The sequence below is a fragment of the Sinocyclocheilus rhinocerous genome, unplaced genomic scaffold (assembly GCF_001515625.1).
Source record: "Sinocyclocheilus rhinocerous isolate Xijiao unplaced genomic scaffold, SAMN03320098_v1.1 scaffold557, whole genome shotgun sequence".
Taxonomy (NCBI): domain Eukaryota; kingdom Metazoa; phylum Chordata; class Actinopteri; order Cypriniformes; family Cyprinidae; genus Sinocyclocheilus; species Sinocyclocheilus rhinocerous.
This window is the reverse complement of record NW_015633548.1, coordinates 1088580-1101609: the sequence shown is the minus strand read 5'-3', so window position 1 is coordinate 1101609 and position 13030 is coordinate 1088580. Positions and strand designations below refer to the sequence as shown.

General features: G+C 36.8%; 1 protein-coding gene across 5 annotated transcripts; it reads left to right on the top strand.

Moving 5' to 3' along the window:
* On the top strand, positions 1-11961 carry rab41 (RAB41, member RAS oncogene family). 5 transcript variants are annotated; one of them, XR_001640488.1, is made up of 8 exons: positions 1-326; positions 1342-1400; positions 2774-2827; positions 3296-3401; positions 5173-5284; positions 5538-5631; positions 8232-8325; positions 9714-9780. XR_001640488.1 is itself a non-coding variant. In XM_016558237.1 (8 exons), exons 1-8 carry the CDS (start codon positions 248-250, stop codon positions 10086-10088), a joined length of 636 nt encoding a protein of 211 aa, XP_016413723.1. In that variant the 5' UTR covers positions 9-247; the 3' UTR covers positions 10089-11961. The 5 variants fall into 5 exon arrangements, 4 of the variants coding, with proteins under 4 accessions (XP_016413723.1, XP_016413722.1, XP_016413721.1 ...); XM_016558237.1 differs by lacking the exons at positions 3296-3401; positions 5538-5631 and adding exons at positions 4604-4709; positions 10024-11961 and having other exon boundaries at positions 9-326; XM_016558236.1 differs by lacking the exon at positions 5538-5631 and adding an exon at positions 10024-11961 and having other exon boundaries at positions 11-326.
* Positions 11962-13030: the final 1069 nt, after the last annotated feature.

Below are 13030 nucleotides of genomic sequence, written 5' to 3'. Positions count from 1 at the left end.
AGCTGCCTACTAAGACAGCATTTTGGCGATCATAGTCGACTGGAGCCTAGACAGCATAGGTAGGCAGCTCTCTAGCACTAGGCTGTGAAACACTGCCACAGCGTGTCCTGCGCTTCCATCTCTGGCCACCAAGAGGCGCTGTCACCATCAGCTATCGGCGCTCCGTCACTGGACTGTACAGTGTCCTTCGTCCGCGCACAGAAAATAATAATATTTAGATAGTTTTTGTTTATTGTACTCGATAAAGATGTCTACTACGACCGGTGGCGGAGAGTTTGGCAACCCTCTGCGGAAATTTAAGCTGGTTTTCTTGGGCGAGCAAAGCGGTAAGTGTTGAGATATGTGAGACGTGGACAGAGAAACGGGACAGGACAGGCCAGGCCAGGTGAAAGGATGCTACAGAAGGATACATGTTACCAAATAAACACGAAAATAATTATCTGACAGCTTGGTCGGATACGATTGTGGACATGCACTTAAAATGCCGTAAAATGTACAGAAAACGGTTGTCATGAACAATACACGAACAGACATCATGTGGCATTGAACATCCTTGCAGTATCCGAACTAACGTTATATTAGAAAGATACGACATACGATTATTAACTCAATTATACTTTAACCTACAAAGTGCATTTTATTTGTATGTCTTTCCCCTCAGTGTTTATGTATTCTCGCATGTAGACATCGAAGGAAGCCATGAAGTCCTTGTATTAGCATGCTTGTGTTGTCTGGTCTTAGCCACAATAGAGAGCTTCCATTTTAAAGGCCTTTTATTTGTGATCACATCGATCGTTAGTATTTAACACAAAATGCAAATAAGATTGCGCTACAGCTGTGAATGAACATGTTTCAATGTATAAAACAATACTATCTGTTGTTGTAAGGATGGTCGCTAGCTAGCGGTTAAGTTAGCATGTTTCTAACTAGCCGGCTGTGACAATCAAGATCATGAGATCATAAACCACATCAGGGATGTTTAACTGCCACATCATCCACGTCACATCTACGTTTTCTTTTCATAATGGCTGGATCGGACGTAAAAGCGAGCAGCGAGCTGTCGTAAACCAGAGCTACTGCATGTCTTTGCCTGTATTGATATGGTATGTTGCTGTGAAAGCAGGACGGCGACACCCATGTTGCCAACACAGCGATCAGAGTTCAGACTCATCCTGCAGACCAGTGAATCCCCTTCCTTACTTGACAGCATCTTTGACATTATGTTTTCGATACGAACATCAAACATGCTGTCTATGTAGGGAGCGCACTAGGTTTTGAGACGCATTAACTGTGAGGGTTGCCCTTATTTGTAATTTCTTTGTTTTTTCTCTTCCTCCACAGTGGGCAAAACTTCACTTATCACCAGGTTTATGTATGACAGCTTCGATAATACCTATCAGGTAACACCTGCTGTGATAGTCATAGCCCATATTATGTTCACAAATGCTTACCATGTTACTATGCATCTTAATATCTGCCCAAAGTATTGTTGACTTTGTCAAATCTGAAACATGAAGGTTTGGTTCAGTGGTGGTCCCTAAAATAAATAGTTCACTTACTAATAAATATTCTTCCTTGGAATACAAAAGGATTCTTTGTAGAATAGTCATGCTCCTATTTTCCATACAACAAAAGCATATGATGACCAAAAGCTGTAAAGCTCTCTAGTTACCATCCAGAATAAATTTTTGGCAGACTAGCAATGTCTGTTGAAATGAAAATATTAATTAGCCATAAGTTTTGCTGTTGTTGTTGTTGTTGCTGCTGACCATGAAACTTTATAATAAAATTTACATTATTTTTATAAACAAACAAAAAAAATACATATTTTATTATTATGACTATGGCAATGTTAAGCTGTTTGTGGCAGATGTCTCAGGTCATAGATTTACTTTCAACATAATATCATACAAACATAATTGTGTTTAATCTTTAGGCTTTCTACTAGGTAAACATACACTACCATTCAAGAGTTTGGGGTCAGAAAGATTTTTAAATATTTTTTTTAAAAGAAGTCCCTTATGCTCACCAAGACAAGATTTATTTAATAAAAATACAACAATAAATCAGTAATAATGTGAAATATTATTGTAATTTAAAACAAATGTTTTCTATTTGAATATATTTTAAAATGTAATCTATTTATGTGATGCAAAGCTGAATTTTCAGCAGTCATTATTACTCCAGTTGTCAGTGTCAAATGATCCTTTAGAAATCATTCTAATATGCTGATTGGTGATCAAGAAACATTTGTTATTTTAACATTATAAATATCTTTACTGCTTCTTTTGATCAATTTAATGCATCATTAAATGCTGAATAAAAGTATTAATTTTATAAAAAAATACTGATCCCCAAACTTTTGAACAGCAGTATAAAATGGTAGATTTTAACTTGCATTTGGTACTTGGCAAGTGTTAATTTAGTTTGTAGCTCTCAAATCACATTTATACATCTGCATATGATGCACATGTGAACCAAATTTGATATTAAATTTGATGCAGAGTGTCTTGATAAAAAAAAGTTTAAATATGCACAAGAGCAAATGAGATTTTCCATGAATTAGGACAATTTTATGTTTTTTTGTTTTGTTTTATTTATCAGATTCTGGTGACTATGCATTCATTGTAAGGAAAAGAGCAATAGGAACATTTTGCAAAATATCTCCTTTTGTGTTCCACAGAAGATAGAAAGTATAAGAAGCTAAATAAATATTCCTTCAATGACCGATTTTGCAGTGTGCACTAAGTTAACTCATTGTTTCTCTCTACAGGCAACTATTGGTATAGACTTTCTGTCAAAAACCATGTACTTGGAAGATCGCACGGTAGGACAGATCAACGTTTCTAGAATAATTTCCAAGGAGTCTCTGTGTGTCCAAGCCTTTTGTTTTATTGGAAAGCCAGCATGTTTGTATAAAGCCTGGTTTAGTTTAAATATTGACTAACAATGTTAGTAGTACCAGTATAGTAGATGGTTTTGACACACACTGGCTCAAGTCATTCACCTTGACGTTTTTCTAATATCACCTGTTAAGTCTATAAGACAACTTTATTTATTTATTTGAAGTCCGTCAGGTGATTTCACTGTCTCTGTCACAGATTCATCACGGTTATCATTTGCATAATTCCTCGTGCATGCTTGTTGCTCATCACACTTATGTCATTAGTTTGTCATTTATTTTGATTTCACCTCTTTAAGTTTGGTTGTGTCTTTGTCCACCTCACCCCACTCTCTTCCATGGCTGGGTGCTGAATGGGTCCCCATGCCTGTTGTGCTGCATGGATGGTCATAGATTCGGCTACAGCTGTGGGACACTGCTGGGCAGGAACGCTTCCGTAGCCTCATTCCCAGTTACATCAGAGACTCAGCAGCCGCAGTGGTGGTCTATGATATAGCAAGTAGGTAGCTAGTGCTCCTGCTTCACCACATGGTGGGGTCAAGTTGGGTACCGCTTGAGTAAATGGCACTCATGGAGCTTTATAAGTGTGCTGGTTTATTTGAGCATTCCTGGTAAAGTTAAATAAAGTAAAATAAAAAAAAATCACCCTTATGTTGTTCCAAACATGTATGACTTACTTTCTTCTGTAGAACCAAAAAAGACAGATAGTGAAAGTCAGTAGAAGCCAAAACAACATTGGACCCCATTGACTTGCATTGTATTGAAAACACTGACACATTTTTAAAAAATAAATGATTTCCTTCCAGCTTTAGCATTTTTGCACTGGTTGCTTGTAAAATTTAGGATTTAGTTTAACATTCTTTTGTTTGTGTTTAAGGTTTTTAATGGCATTGCATCACTTTTTTTTATATATATATAAAATGCTCTTTGTTCCTAAAACTAGATTCTTGCTTAGGGAATTCTGCTATTTTCCAATTTAAACTTCCATATTAATTTTTTATATGTTTAAAAATTGTTTTAAGTTTGGATTTGAATACATATTTTTAGAATTGCTTTTACACCGGAGCAGAGATAATAGGATATGAACATGAAGGAAGATATTTTCCTATCTATATAGGATAGATTTTTCTGTCCATACAATGGAAGTCAGTGTTTTGGACCCCATGGACTTTCCTTATATGGACAAAAAACATTATTCAGAATACTTTGTGAAAGTCATACAGATTTGGAACATCATGATGGCGTGCAAATGATAATAAAGTTTCAATTTTTGGGGCTTTATGAAAACAATTTGGGATTTTTTTAAAAATTAATATTTCAAAACCATAAAGTGATGTGGTTTAGACTGAAAACATGTCCAGCAATACTTACATGTATGGAGTGCCATTTGCAAAGCATCTTGCAGAAAGCAGCATCATTCAGAGAACAGGAATGGAGAAATGCCTTCATATGATGTCTAAAATCATTCTCATTTCCTAAAATCTTGGTCATGATCTATAAATACAGAACTTCATAAGCAAAAATTGGTCAGCTTTGTAGGTGCATTTCTCCATTTCCTTCATGTTTTTGTTTCTTTGATGTTGTCCTTTTCTTCTAACCCTGCTCCCTTGCCCTATCCTCTTTTTATATCTTTTCTTTTCTCTGTTCCTCCTTTCTCGTTCCCTTGTTTTCTTTGCACACCACGGTTTGCTGGTTCCTCAGGTTCGGCTCCAGCTGTGGGACACTGCAGGGCAGGAGCGCTTCCGCAGCCTCATTCCCAGCTACATCCGAGACTCCACAATTGCTGTGGTGGTCTATGACATCACCAGTGAGTCCGAGCCTCACTCATTGGGTCAGCAGGGATTTATGCCTCCAGGGCGCAGTTAGCACAATATGCCAGCTGCTTCTAGGTCATGGCAGTTCATCTTAGTATCGTTGCTTGGGAACAATGATATTTTTTATTATTTCATTCAAAATAAATGAAAAGTAGATTGTACATGCTTCTCTTTTAACAGCAAACTGCTGTTACTGAGGATCGAAATGACCTGTGCTTTAACTTAATCGTCCTCTGTTTTGTTGATCTTCATACTAACAGTCTGCTTGCACACTTTCTTCTAAGAAAGCTTGGCTTTGAAGTGAATCAAGTGTGATTTTGACCACTGCCAAATTTGGATTGTGCAAATTGATTTTTAATCAATCACTCAATCAATGAAGTCAGTTCCAACAGATCACAAGATATTTTTTCTTTTTAATGAGTCCTTGCCTGACTTTTTTCCCCCTCTGTTCTTCAGATCTCAACTCTTTCCAGCAAACCTCAAAGTGGATAGATGATGTCAGAACAGAGCGAGGAAGTGATGTCATTATCATGTTGGTTGGCAACAAGACAGACTTGGCTGATAAAAGGTACAGCAATTGGAGGTGTTTGATAAACACATCCTTTGTTCATCCCTCAGACTTCACGTTTTAAGTTATTTTTGTGTTCGGTTTTCTCTTTATCATTAATTTAAATATTATGTTGAGCAATTTGTGCCATTTTTGCTTTTGTTTGATCATATTTTCTCGTGTTGATTTATATTTGATTTCCCATCACTACTTTTGTTTTTCATACCCATTCTAATTTGAACTGTGTCCACACCTGCACTATGGACTATGACAGGCAAGTGTCAGTAGAGGCAGCAGAGAAAAAAGCTCGGGAACTGGGTGTGATGTACATAGAGACCAGCGCCAAAGCTGGTTATAACGTCAAACAGGTGGGTGAAATGATAGAGCTGTAGTGCAGACCTAAGATTATGTACCTAGTTTATGTAACAGAATCTGTGGCATATTTTCGATTTCCATGCAAAATAATTTTGACTCGGCACTCGGGTTGTAAAAATTGACTAAACACACAATGACAGTAATACATTTACAGTACAATCCTAGCAAACAAACAAGCAACAACTCAAATGTTTTGTTTTGAAAGTATAACATGAGCAGCTCAGTGCCACATATTTGCGTGATCATCTTGAACCCGATGCACAATCACTGTGGCGAAATTTTCACCCTCACTCGAAACTCACATTAGCACCGATTCCTATTGAACTGACTCCATTTCAAACACATTTTTTTTTTTGTGATTGAATCACCAACCCTGTCAGTTGTGATCTGCCCAAGGAAACCAAAAAGAAAGATGGAAGGAATGTGACATTAACACCCACATGTATTCTGCAGCCACAGAATTCAGCAGAAAGCTCTGCAGATTTCTATTGAATTGAAATGAATGTCATTAACAAAGTCCTTTACATCTCCTACCTCTTGTGTGTCCTTTTATTAAATATTTTGCTATGTTGATTATGTTTTCATTTTACCATATCTAAATCCTTTTTGCAGACTTTTCCTCTCAAATGCAGAAAATGGCCACAGATTCTGTCTTGGTCTGGGCAATAACTATCTGTAAAAGCACTGTATACTTGGAATTGTTCTAAAATTTCCTTATACAAAGCCAAAATTATTCGCTATCGGAAGTAGATCAAATTTTAAAAAAATCCTCAGATGCAGTGTAGAAACATTAAAGGAGTAGTTTAACCAAAAGATTCTGTCATCATAGTGCTGGGCGGTATACCGGTTCATACCGAATACCGGTGTTTATTTTTGTTATGATATGAATTTTTAAAATACCGCAATACCGGTGTATGTCACTTAAACAACGTTCGGAACGCGACACTGTTTGAAAGAAGTCCGTTTTCACTGTTGCACTGTGGTGAGGGGAACAGCTGTATGTGTTACTAAGCGTGAAAGTTCCGAAACTGAAGCTGTAGAACTAATAGAACGTGATGACACAGAAGAACTCATCCACAATATCCACATTGACCGCAACAAATATCCACCGCCCGCTGCCATCAGCTCCCACGTCTCACACATACGAGCACGACTTTAGCACTAGATTTAGCTAGGGCATTCTAAGTCAATATACTGCAGTATTTCCTCTCTCAATCAGTAGAAAATATGGTTAACACCCGGTCATGCATGAAAAAAAATACCGTCATGTAACGTGAAACCGGTATCATTTTGGAAAATACCGTGATATAAATTTTTGGTCATACCGCCCAGCACTATGTCATCATTTATCACCCTTATGTTGTTCCAGACATGTATAACTTTTTTCTTCTTTGGAACACAAAAGAAGACATTTAGCAAAATGTCCATGCTGCTTTTTACTGTACTATAGAAGTGCATGGAAAGGAGTTGGCCATTCTTCTATTATTCTGTTACTCTTTCTTGTTCCACAGAAGAATGCAAGTCAGACAAGTTTGAAATGACATGAGGGAAGTCTGTGGGAAACACCGCTTCTGTTATGAATTTTATTCAATATTTTAATTTGAATGTCGGATTGAAATGAACATCGCTGTTATTAGAATAGTTAATCGTTAGCATAAGCGCGGCTAGCTCTAATATAATGAGCATTAGAATGAAGTTTCTTGATTAACTATTTAATGCTCCTATAACTTTTACACCGAAATTGGTACCGAGAACCGTGGATTTTCACTGGTATTGGCACTGAATACTGAAATTTTGGTACCGTGACAACACTAGTCGCTTTGTCGCGTCCAATGTACTAGACAGACTTTAGCTGTTGCGGCGCTGACACGGTGTTACTCACCTATCGAGAAGAAACAAAGCAACCTCGGCATCCGATCGCAGGCCTTCCGCTCCTTGAGTTCTCTCCAGCGCTGGAAAGCTGATCCGATATTTACACGGGTCCTACTTCTTGCCTTATTGCCTTAAGCCTTCTTTTGTTCCGCAGACATTTTCCTCTTTTGTTTTTTATCTTTCTGTCGCTCGGCTCGGCTAATGTCCGTCCCGTGCACTGAACGCTCTCTCCTCCACATCATGAGTAGACACGCCCCTTACTGCTGATTGGCTACAAGTTTGTTTTGCTATTCGGCCTGAATCAGTTTTCTAAAGCGGTTTTGGAAAATCGCTTACCCCACCTTTAATGATGATAGAATATTAATTGCTGGGTGAACTATCTCTTTAAGGGATATTTTAATGACCCGAGTGTCAACGACATTATCATCACTTCCCTAGATAGGGTGTTCATTTATTTTTTGTTGTAGATTGTCCTCAAATAACAAATGTGTTCTCTGTGAATAGCCTTTTGTTAAAATGCAGTGCAGTGGTCTCTTTTCAGTGTTACGATTTCAGCCATTTCTCAACCTGTGAAGGGGTCCTATCAAAAAACTAATTCCGCTTTTTCCCCATTACTAATGTGAATCTCAGTCAGTCTCTGTCTCTTTCTCTTCTTCTTGATGCAGTTCTTTTGTCTGTCTATATTTCTTTCCTTTCCCCCCTCCCTGCTCCGGTCGAGCAGACAGATTACCACGGAGGAGGGCGAGCAGAGGGCTAAGGAACTGAATGTCATGTTCATTGAAACCAGCGCAAAGACTGGCTACAATGTCAAACAGGTAGAATCACTGAGAAACCAGGACGGCCCAGCCCTACCTTCCCTCCACCACTCTATCTTGTGCCTCCTTTGGTTTCTATCTTTCTATTCTATGCCTCAGCCATCATTAGCCATTCTGCCCCCGCCTCACATTCACAGGTGTCCTGTGCTGTTCGGCTGCTTTTCTGTGTTTTTGTTTTGTTTCGTTTGCTTGAATTGCTCCTCATGTGTCACAGATGTCCTTTGCATGTTGGCCAAGCGTCGCTAGAATGATTCCTATATGTGCTGTGTTGTAGCACCACTTGCAATTCACAGACTGGATGTAGACATTTCATTTGTGCATTGTGCTTTTTATTAGCGTATTGTATTGCATTGCTTTTTTTATTGTCAGAATGAGTAGAACTTGGAGTCTCTTTTAACTTTGTTTTATTTAGAATGCTAGTGTCATCAGAAATGCACTCCTTTTACATCTATACCCACTGGGAGTTATGATTTAGTTTAAATAGAAGAGACTGGGGGTAGCTGCACATGAGAAAGTTGTTAGAAGTGATACACTACTGTTCAAAGCATGGGGTTTTAAAAGAAAATTCTTTTTTTTTTTTTTAGACAAGGTCACATTAAATTGATCAAATGTCGACAGTAAAGACATTTGCATTTGTACAAAAGAGTTCTATTTCAAACAAATAATTTTCTTTTGAACTTTCTATTCATCAAACAATCCTAAAAAAACAATTTTTTCTAAAAAAAAAAATCTTAAGCATAAATATTTTCAACATAGCTAATAATGTTTCTTGAGCAGCAAATCTGCATATGATAATGATTTCTGAAGGATCATGTGACACTGAAGACTGGCTGATGAAAATGTAGCTTTCCACCACAGGAATAAATTACATTTTAACCAAACTTTTGTACTGTAGTGTATCTCATTAACTATAAGATTTTGAGTCAAATGTCCAAGTAAGCAAATGCCTGTTAGTTATTTTGTATGTGGATTTAAAATATTTAGTTCAAATTCTTTTATACAGCTTATTAATTACAATATTTGTTGTTGACTTTTTTCATAGTTGTTTTTCTATTTTAAATATACATTAAAAAAGCTTATAATAGGTTTTCAGCTTGCATTGTGAAAATTTACCACATATAGTGTGACAACATGCCAAAAAATATTGTCACAAAAGATTAATGTGTGTTCATTGAACTGCAAATTTTGCAGTTTTTTATATAGCTACAATGTCTATAAATAATAATCTATCAATTAAAAAGAAAAAAAAAAGAATCTTGACTTGAGCAAAATGTCTGATAACTAGCCCCAGTCTCCCCTACTACTAAGTTATATATTATATTATATAAAAAATGCATTGATTTATGTACATTTGGACCAAGCATCAGAGTTTTTTTGTTTTTTTCTAGCTGTTTCGTCGTGTTGCTGCTGCTTTGCCTGGAATGGATAGTACACCAGAGAAAAGCAAAGAGGACAGTATCCTTCACATGCACCGTAAAGCACTTCTGACAAATATGACAGCAGTCACATTAAAATGTCACCATCAGTTTGTCCACATCAGCCTGATAGCGGGAGATCACAAGCCAGGTTTTTTTTTTTTCATGATTTAAACCGAACAGAAATCAAAAAATGACATCTCACAGAAATGAAGATAAGGTAATTCAAGGGTTGAGACATACTTCTGCATGTCACTAACTGATCCTTAACCTGAACTTTCAGTGATCGACATCAAACTGGAGAAGCCTCCGGAGCTGCCCGTTACCGAGAGCAGCTGCTCGTGCTAGTAACCACCCTCGTCCCCCGCCAGGCCCTGCGTCCCCCTCACACACAAACAGCTTGCCTCTCAGTGGTCACTCGCTCCTCTCGCGGCCCCGTCATGAGCGGACAACCTTTTCTTTCTCTTCGACTCAGTGACTTTTCAGAGTAACCGTGTGGATGTGCTATTACTCTGTATTAAAAAATGGATTCCAAAAATACATATATTAATGGGGAAAAAAGTAAATCACAGCATAGATTAAATGCTAAAACCATTCAGATTCTCATCTGTTCTGGCTGCATGGCATTATATGGGATTGCAGACTGACATACACTCACATGCTCTTGAGTTTTTTCACACATCAGTGCCGTCATAGTCGTGAATTTACCATGTTTCAGAGCTAGGGCTGGTGTCATCATTTTAGGCCTTGTTTTTTTTTATTTCACTGGAGGAAGGACTTATGGTATCGAGAGGCTGTAAACTTGTGTTACTGATTCATGATTTTTTTTATTTTTTTTACATGAGCATTACACTATTTTGTTAGTGTTTTTTTTGGCAGTAGTTATTTAAAGAAAGATACAGAAGGGATCTCATTTGAAATTATTGTTGTGAAATATCATGGAGACGATATTCTGTATAATCGGATGTTTTCATGTTAAATATGGTATTAGGGACCAGATATCATTTATAGGTCTTTTTGTTTCAGGAAATACACATGTATGGCCAATAAAATAGCGGTTTTGATTGTGACAAGCCTCATTCTGGACAGGCTAATTTTATACAGGAATCTTCAGAGGGCTGCATGGATGTAGAATGTATTGAGCTGTGGGGAAAAAATGAGGATTAAACGTTCATAGAAAAGGGAAGTTGCTTTGTAAACGTATTTAATTTAGTTAAAACTCAAAACCTAAGATATTTTTAATGACTTATCCACAACTGTAGTTACAAAACCTAACGTTAATTGTAATAACGTGTATGTACTAACGAAACACTTCGCTCTGAGCTTGGATATGGAAAGCAGTTCACACTAATTCCACTCATTTTCAGCCTTGTTTTTTGCTGCGCAAGTGTAGGAACAGCATGCAGTTTAGAGACGGTTTAACACAAAATGCCATGCTTGTTTTGTTGTCATAGTGCACCAGTTCAGGCCACAGCGCTGTGGTTTGCTCGAGCCTATTAACATCGCATAGAGCTAATGGGGTTTTGTTAAACGGGATATTTAGATTCTTTCCTTCAACACGGCTATTGCTTAAGTGTACAGACACGTCTTGGGATTGCTCGTCGTAAGACTGTTGGTTTCATGTGTTTATTTATTATCTCACTAGTTAGTGAAACAGTGTGTTGTATGCTTGACCGGAATGGCAGCTAGCAATGTGTGGGAATCAAAGGTTGATGTATAATTTGCATTGCTGTCTTGCTGCTGTATCACAAAGACCTAGTCGTGTCACTATCTTGGTCACGTTAAAGATTTTCACGGCCCATCTGTAACGCTGGGTTTCTACAGTATAGCTTGAATGGGCTTTTATTTGCTGGAGAGGTATCACCGAACCCTCCAGCGCTGTCGCTTTTCCTCTCATTCAACTGTAAACTGACAAATCCTTTCATCACTAAGACTTAAAAAGGGCATCACGTGTGTTTTAAACATTAACATTTAATATGGTTTGATATGTAAGAATTAAAATAAATACGAGTGAGAACCCTCCTGAACAGCTCTGTCACGTGTCACTGACTGAATACTCAGCTGTGTGCTATTCTGAAGTGTGTTGGTCTGTTTGAAATACGCTGTCTACTAGTGTTTAGCAAAGTTTGTGTGAACAAAGTACTATTATTATATGCTGTAAAAAAATGGAAGGTTAAAGAGACACCAAAATGTATCACATGAATAAAGATATTTCACCAAATTTGCTGTTTGTGCTGCTTTTAGTTTCTGTATGTAGGGCCTATCCATATTCAGTCAAACCAAAAATAATTCAGACACCAGACATCATTTTTGATATTTTTTTACTAGTGGGTGCAGGACACTATAGTTCATTTATGTAAGCGAGGATAGCAAAATAAAGTAAACTGACATAGCCAAAAATTCTTCATACAGTGGACTACCAGTAAAATAGATTTTTTTGTTTTTAATTGGGACTAAAAAAATATTCACTTTGACCTGACCATGTTTTGCTTAAGTGTTTTTTCTTTAATTGCTAACGCGACCTTTTCACACCACAGACTGAACAAAATTAAGCATAAATTGGTATTATCCAATTGTTAGTTTGCTTTTTGGGTTAAAATAATTTCTTAATATGAAATTCGAATGGTATGAATAAATAAATCAAATAAATCTTTATTTGACCCTCTTAACTCTAGCACTCTCTATTCTAATTCTATTCTTTAAAAAAACACTTGTCCCTTTTAGACTTGCACTCTATTCATTTGCTGCTTTTCTTTAAAAAAAAAAAAAAAAACTAACACTAGCTTCTATTTTCTTTTTGTAATCTATCTGTTTTCTTTTTATTTATTATACAATTAACAAAAGCAAAAAAAAAGACCTCTAATAGCTTGCTCTATTCTTTTTCTATTCTATGTTTTCTTTTTATTTATTATAATATTTTTAAAAAAAATTGCTACGTGTACTGCGTTAAGCTAACTGAGACTTGTTATAGCACTTGCATATCATTGCTCTTTTGTAGATTTTGATTGCTTCCATTGTCTTCATTTGTAAGTCGCTTTGGATAAAAGTGTCTGCTAAATGACTAAATGTAACTGTAAATGTAATGACAATTAGATATTAAACTGTACAGAATTTGAAATCTACACGCTAATACACACAGTTACGCAATGCTGATGTTGTTAACATTAATAATTTGAGAATAAAGTATAACAATAATAATCATTTGCACGGTTTGATGTGATATGAGCTAATCGATCGTTAGATTAAATCACCATTAGTAGCACGATTTATTGTAATGCTTTTTTCCTCAG

What these genes read in the sequence shown, in the direction of transcription:
- rab41 (XM_016558237.1), top strand. Translation starts at nt 248, where the DNA reads ATGTCTACTACGACCGGTGGCGGAGAGTTTGGCAACCCTCTGCGGAAA. An exon ending in TGTACTTGGAAGATCGCACG is followed by an intron (nt 2,828 to 4,603) that starts GTAGGACAGATC and finishes CTGGTTCCTCAG; the next exon opens with GTTCGGCTCCAGCTGTGGGA. An exon ending in CTGGCTACAATGTCAAACAG is followed by an intron (nt 8,326 to 9,713) that starts GTAGAATCACTG and finishes GTTTTTTTCTAG; the next exon opens with CTGTTTCGTCGTGTTGCTGC.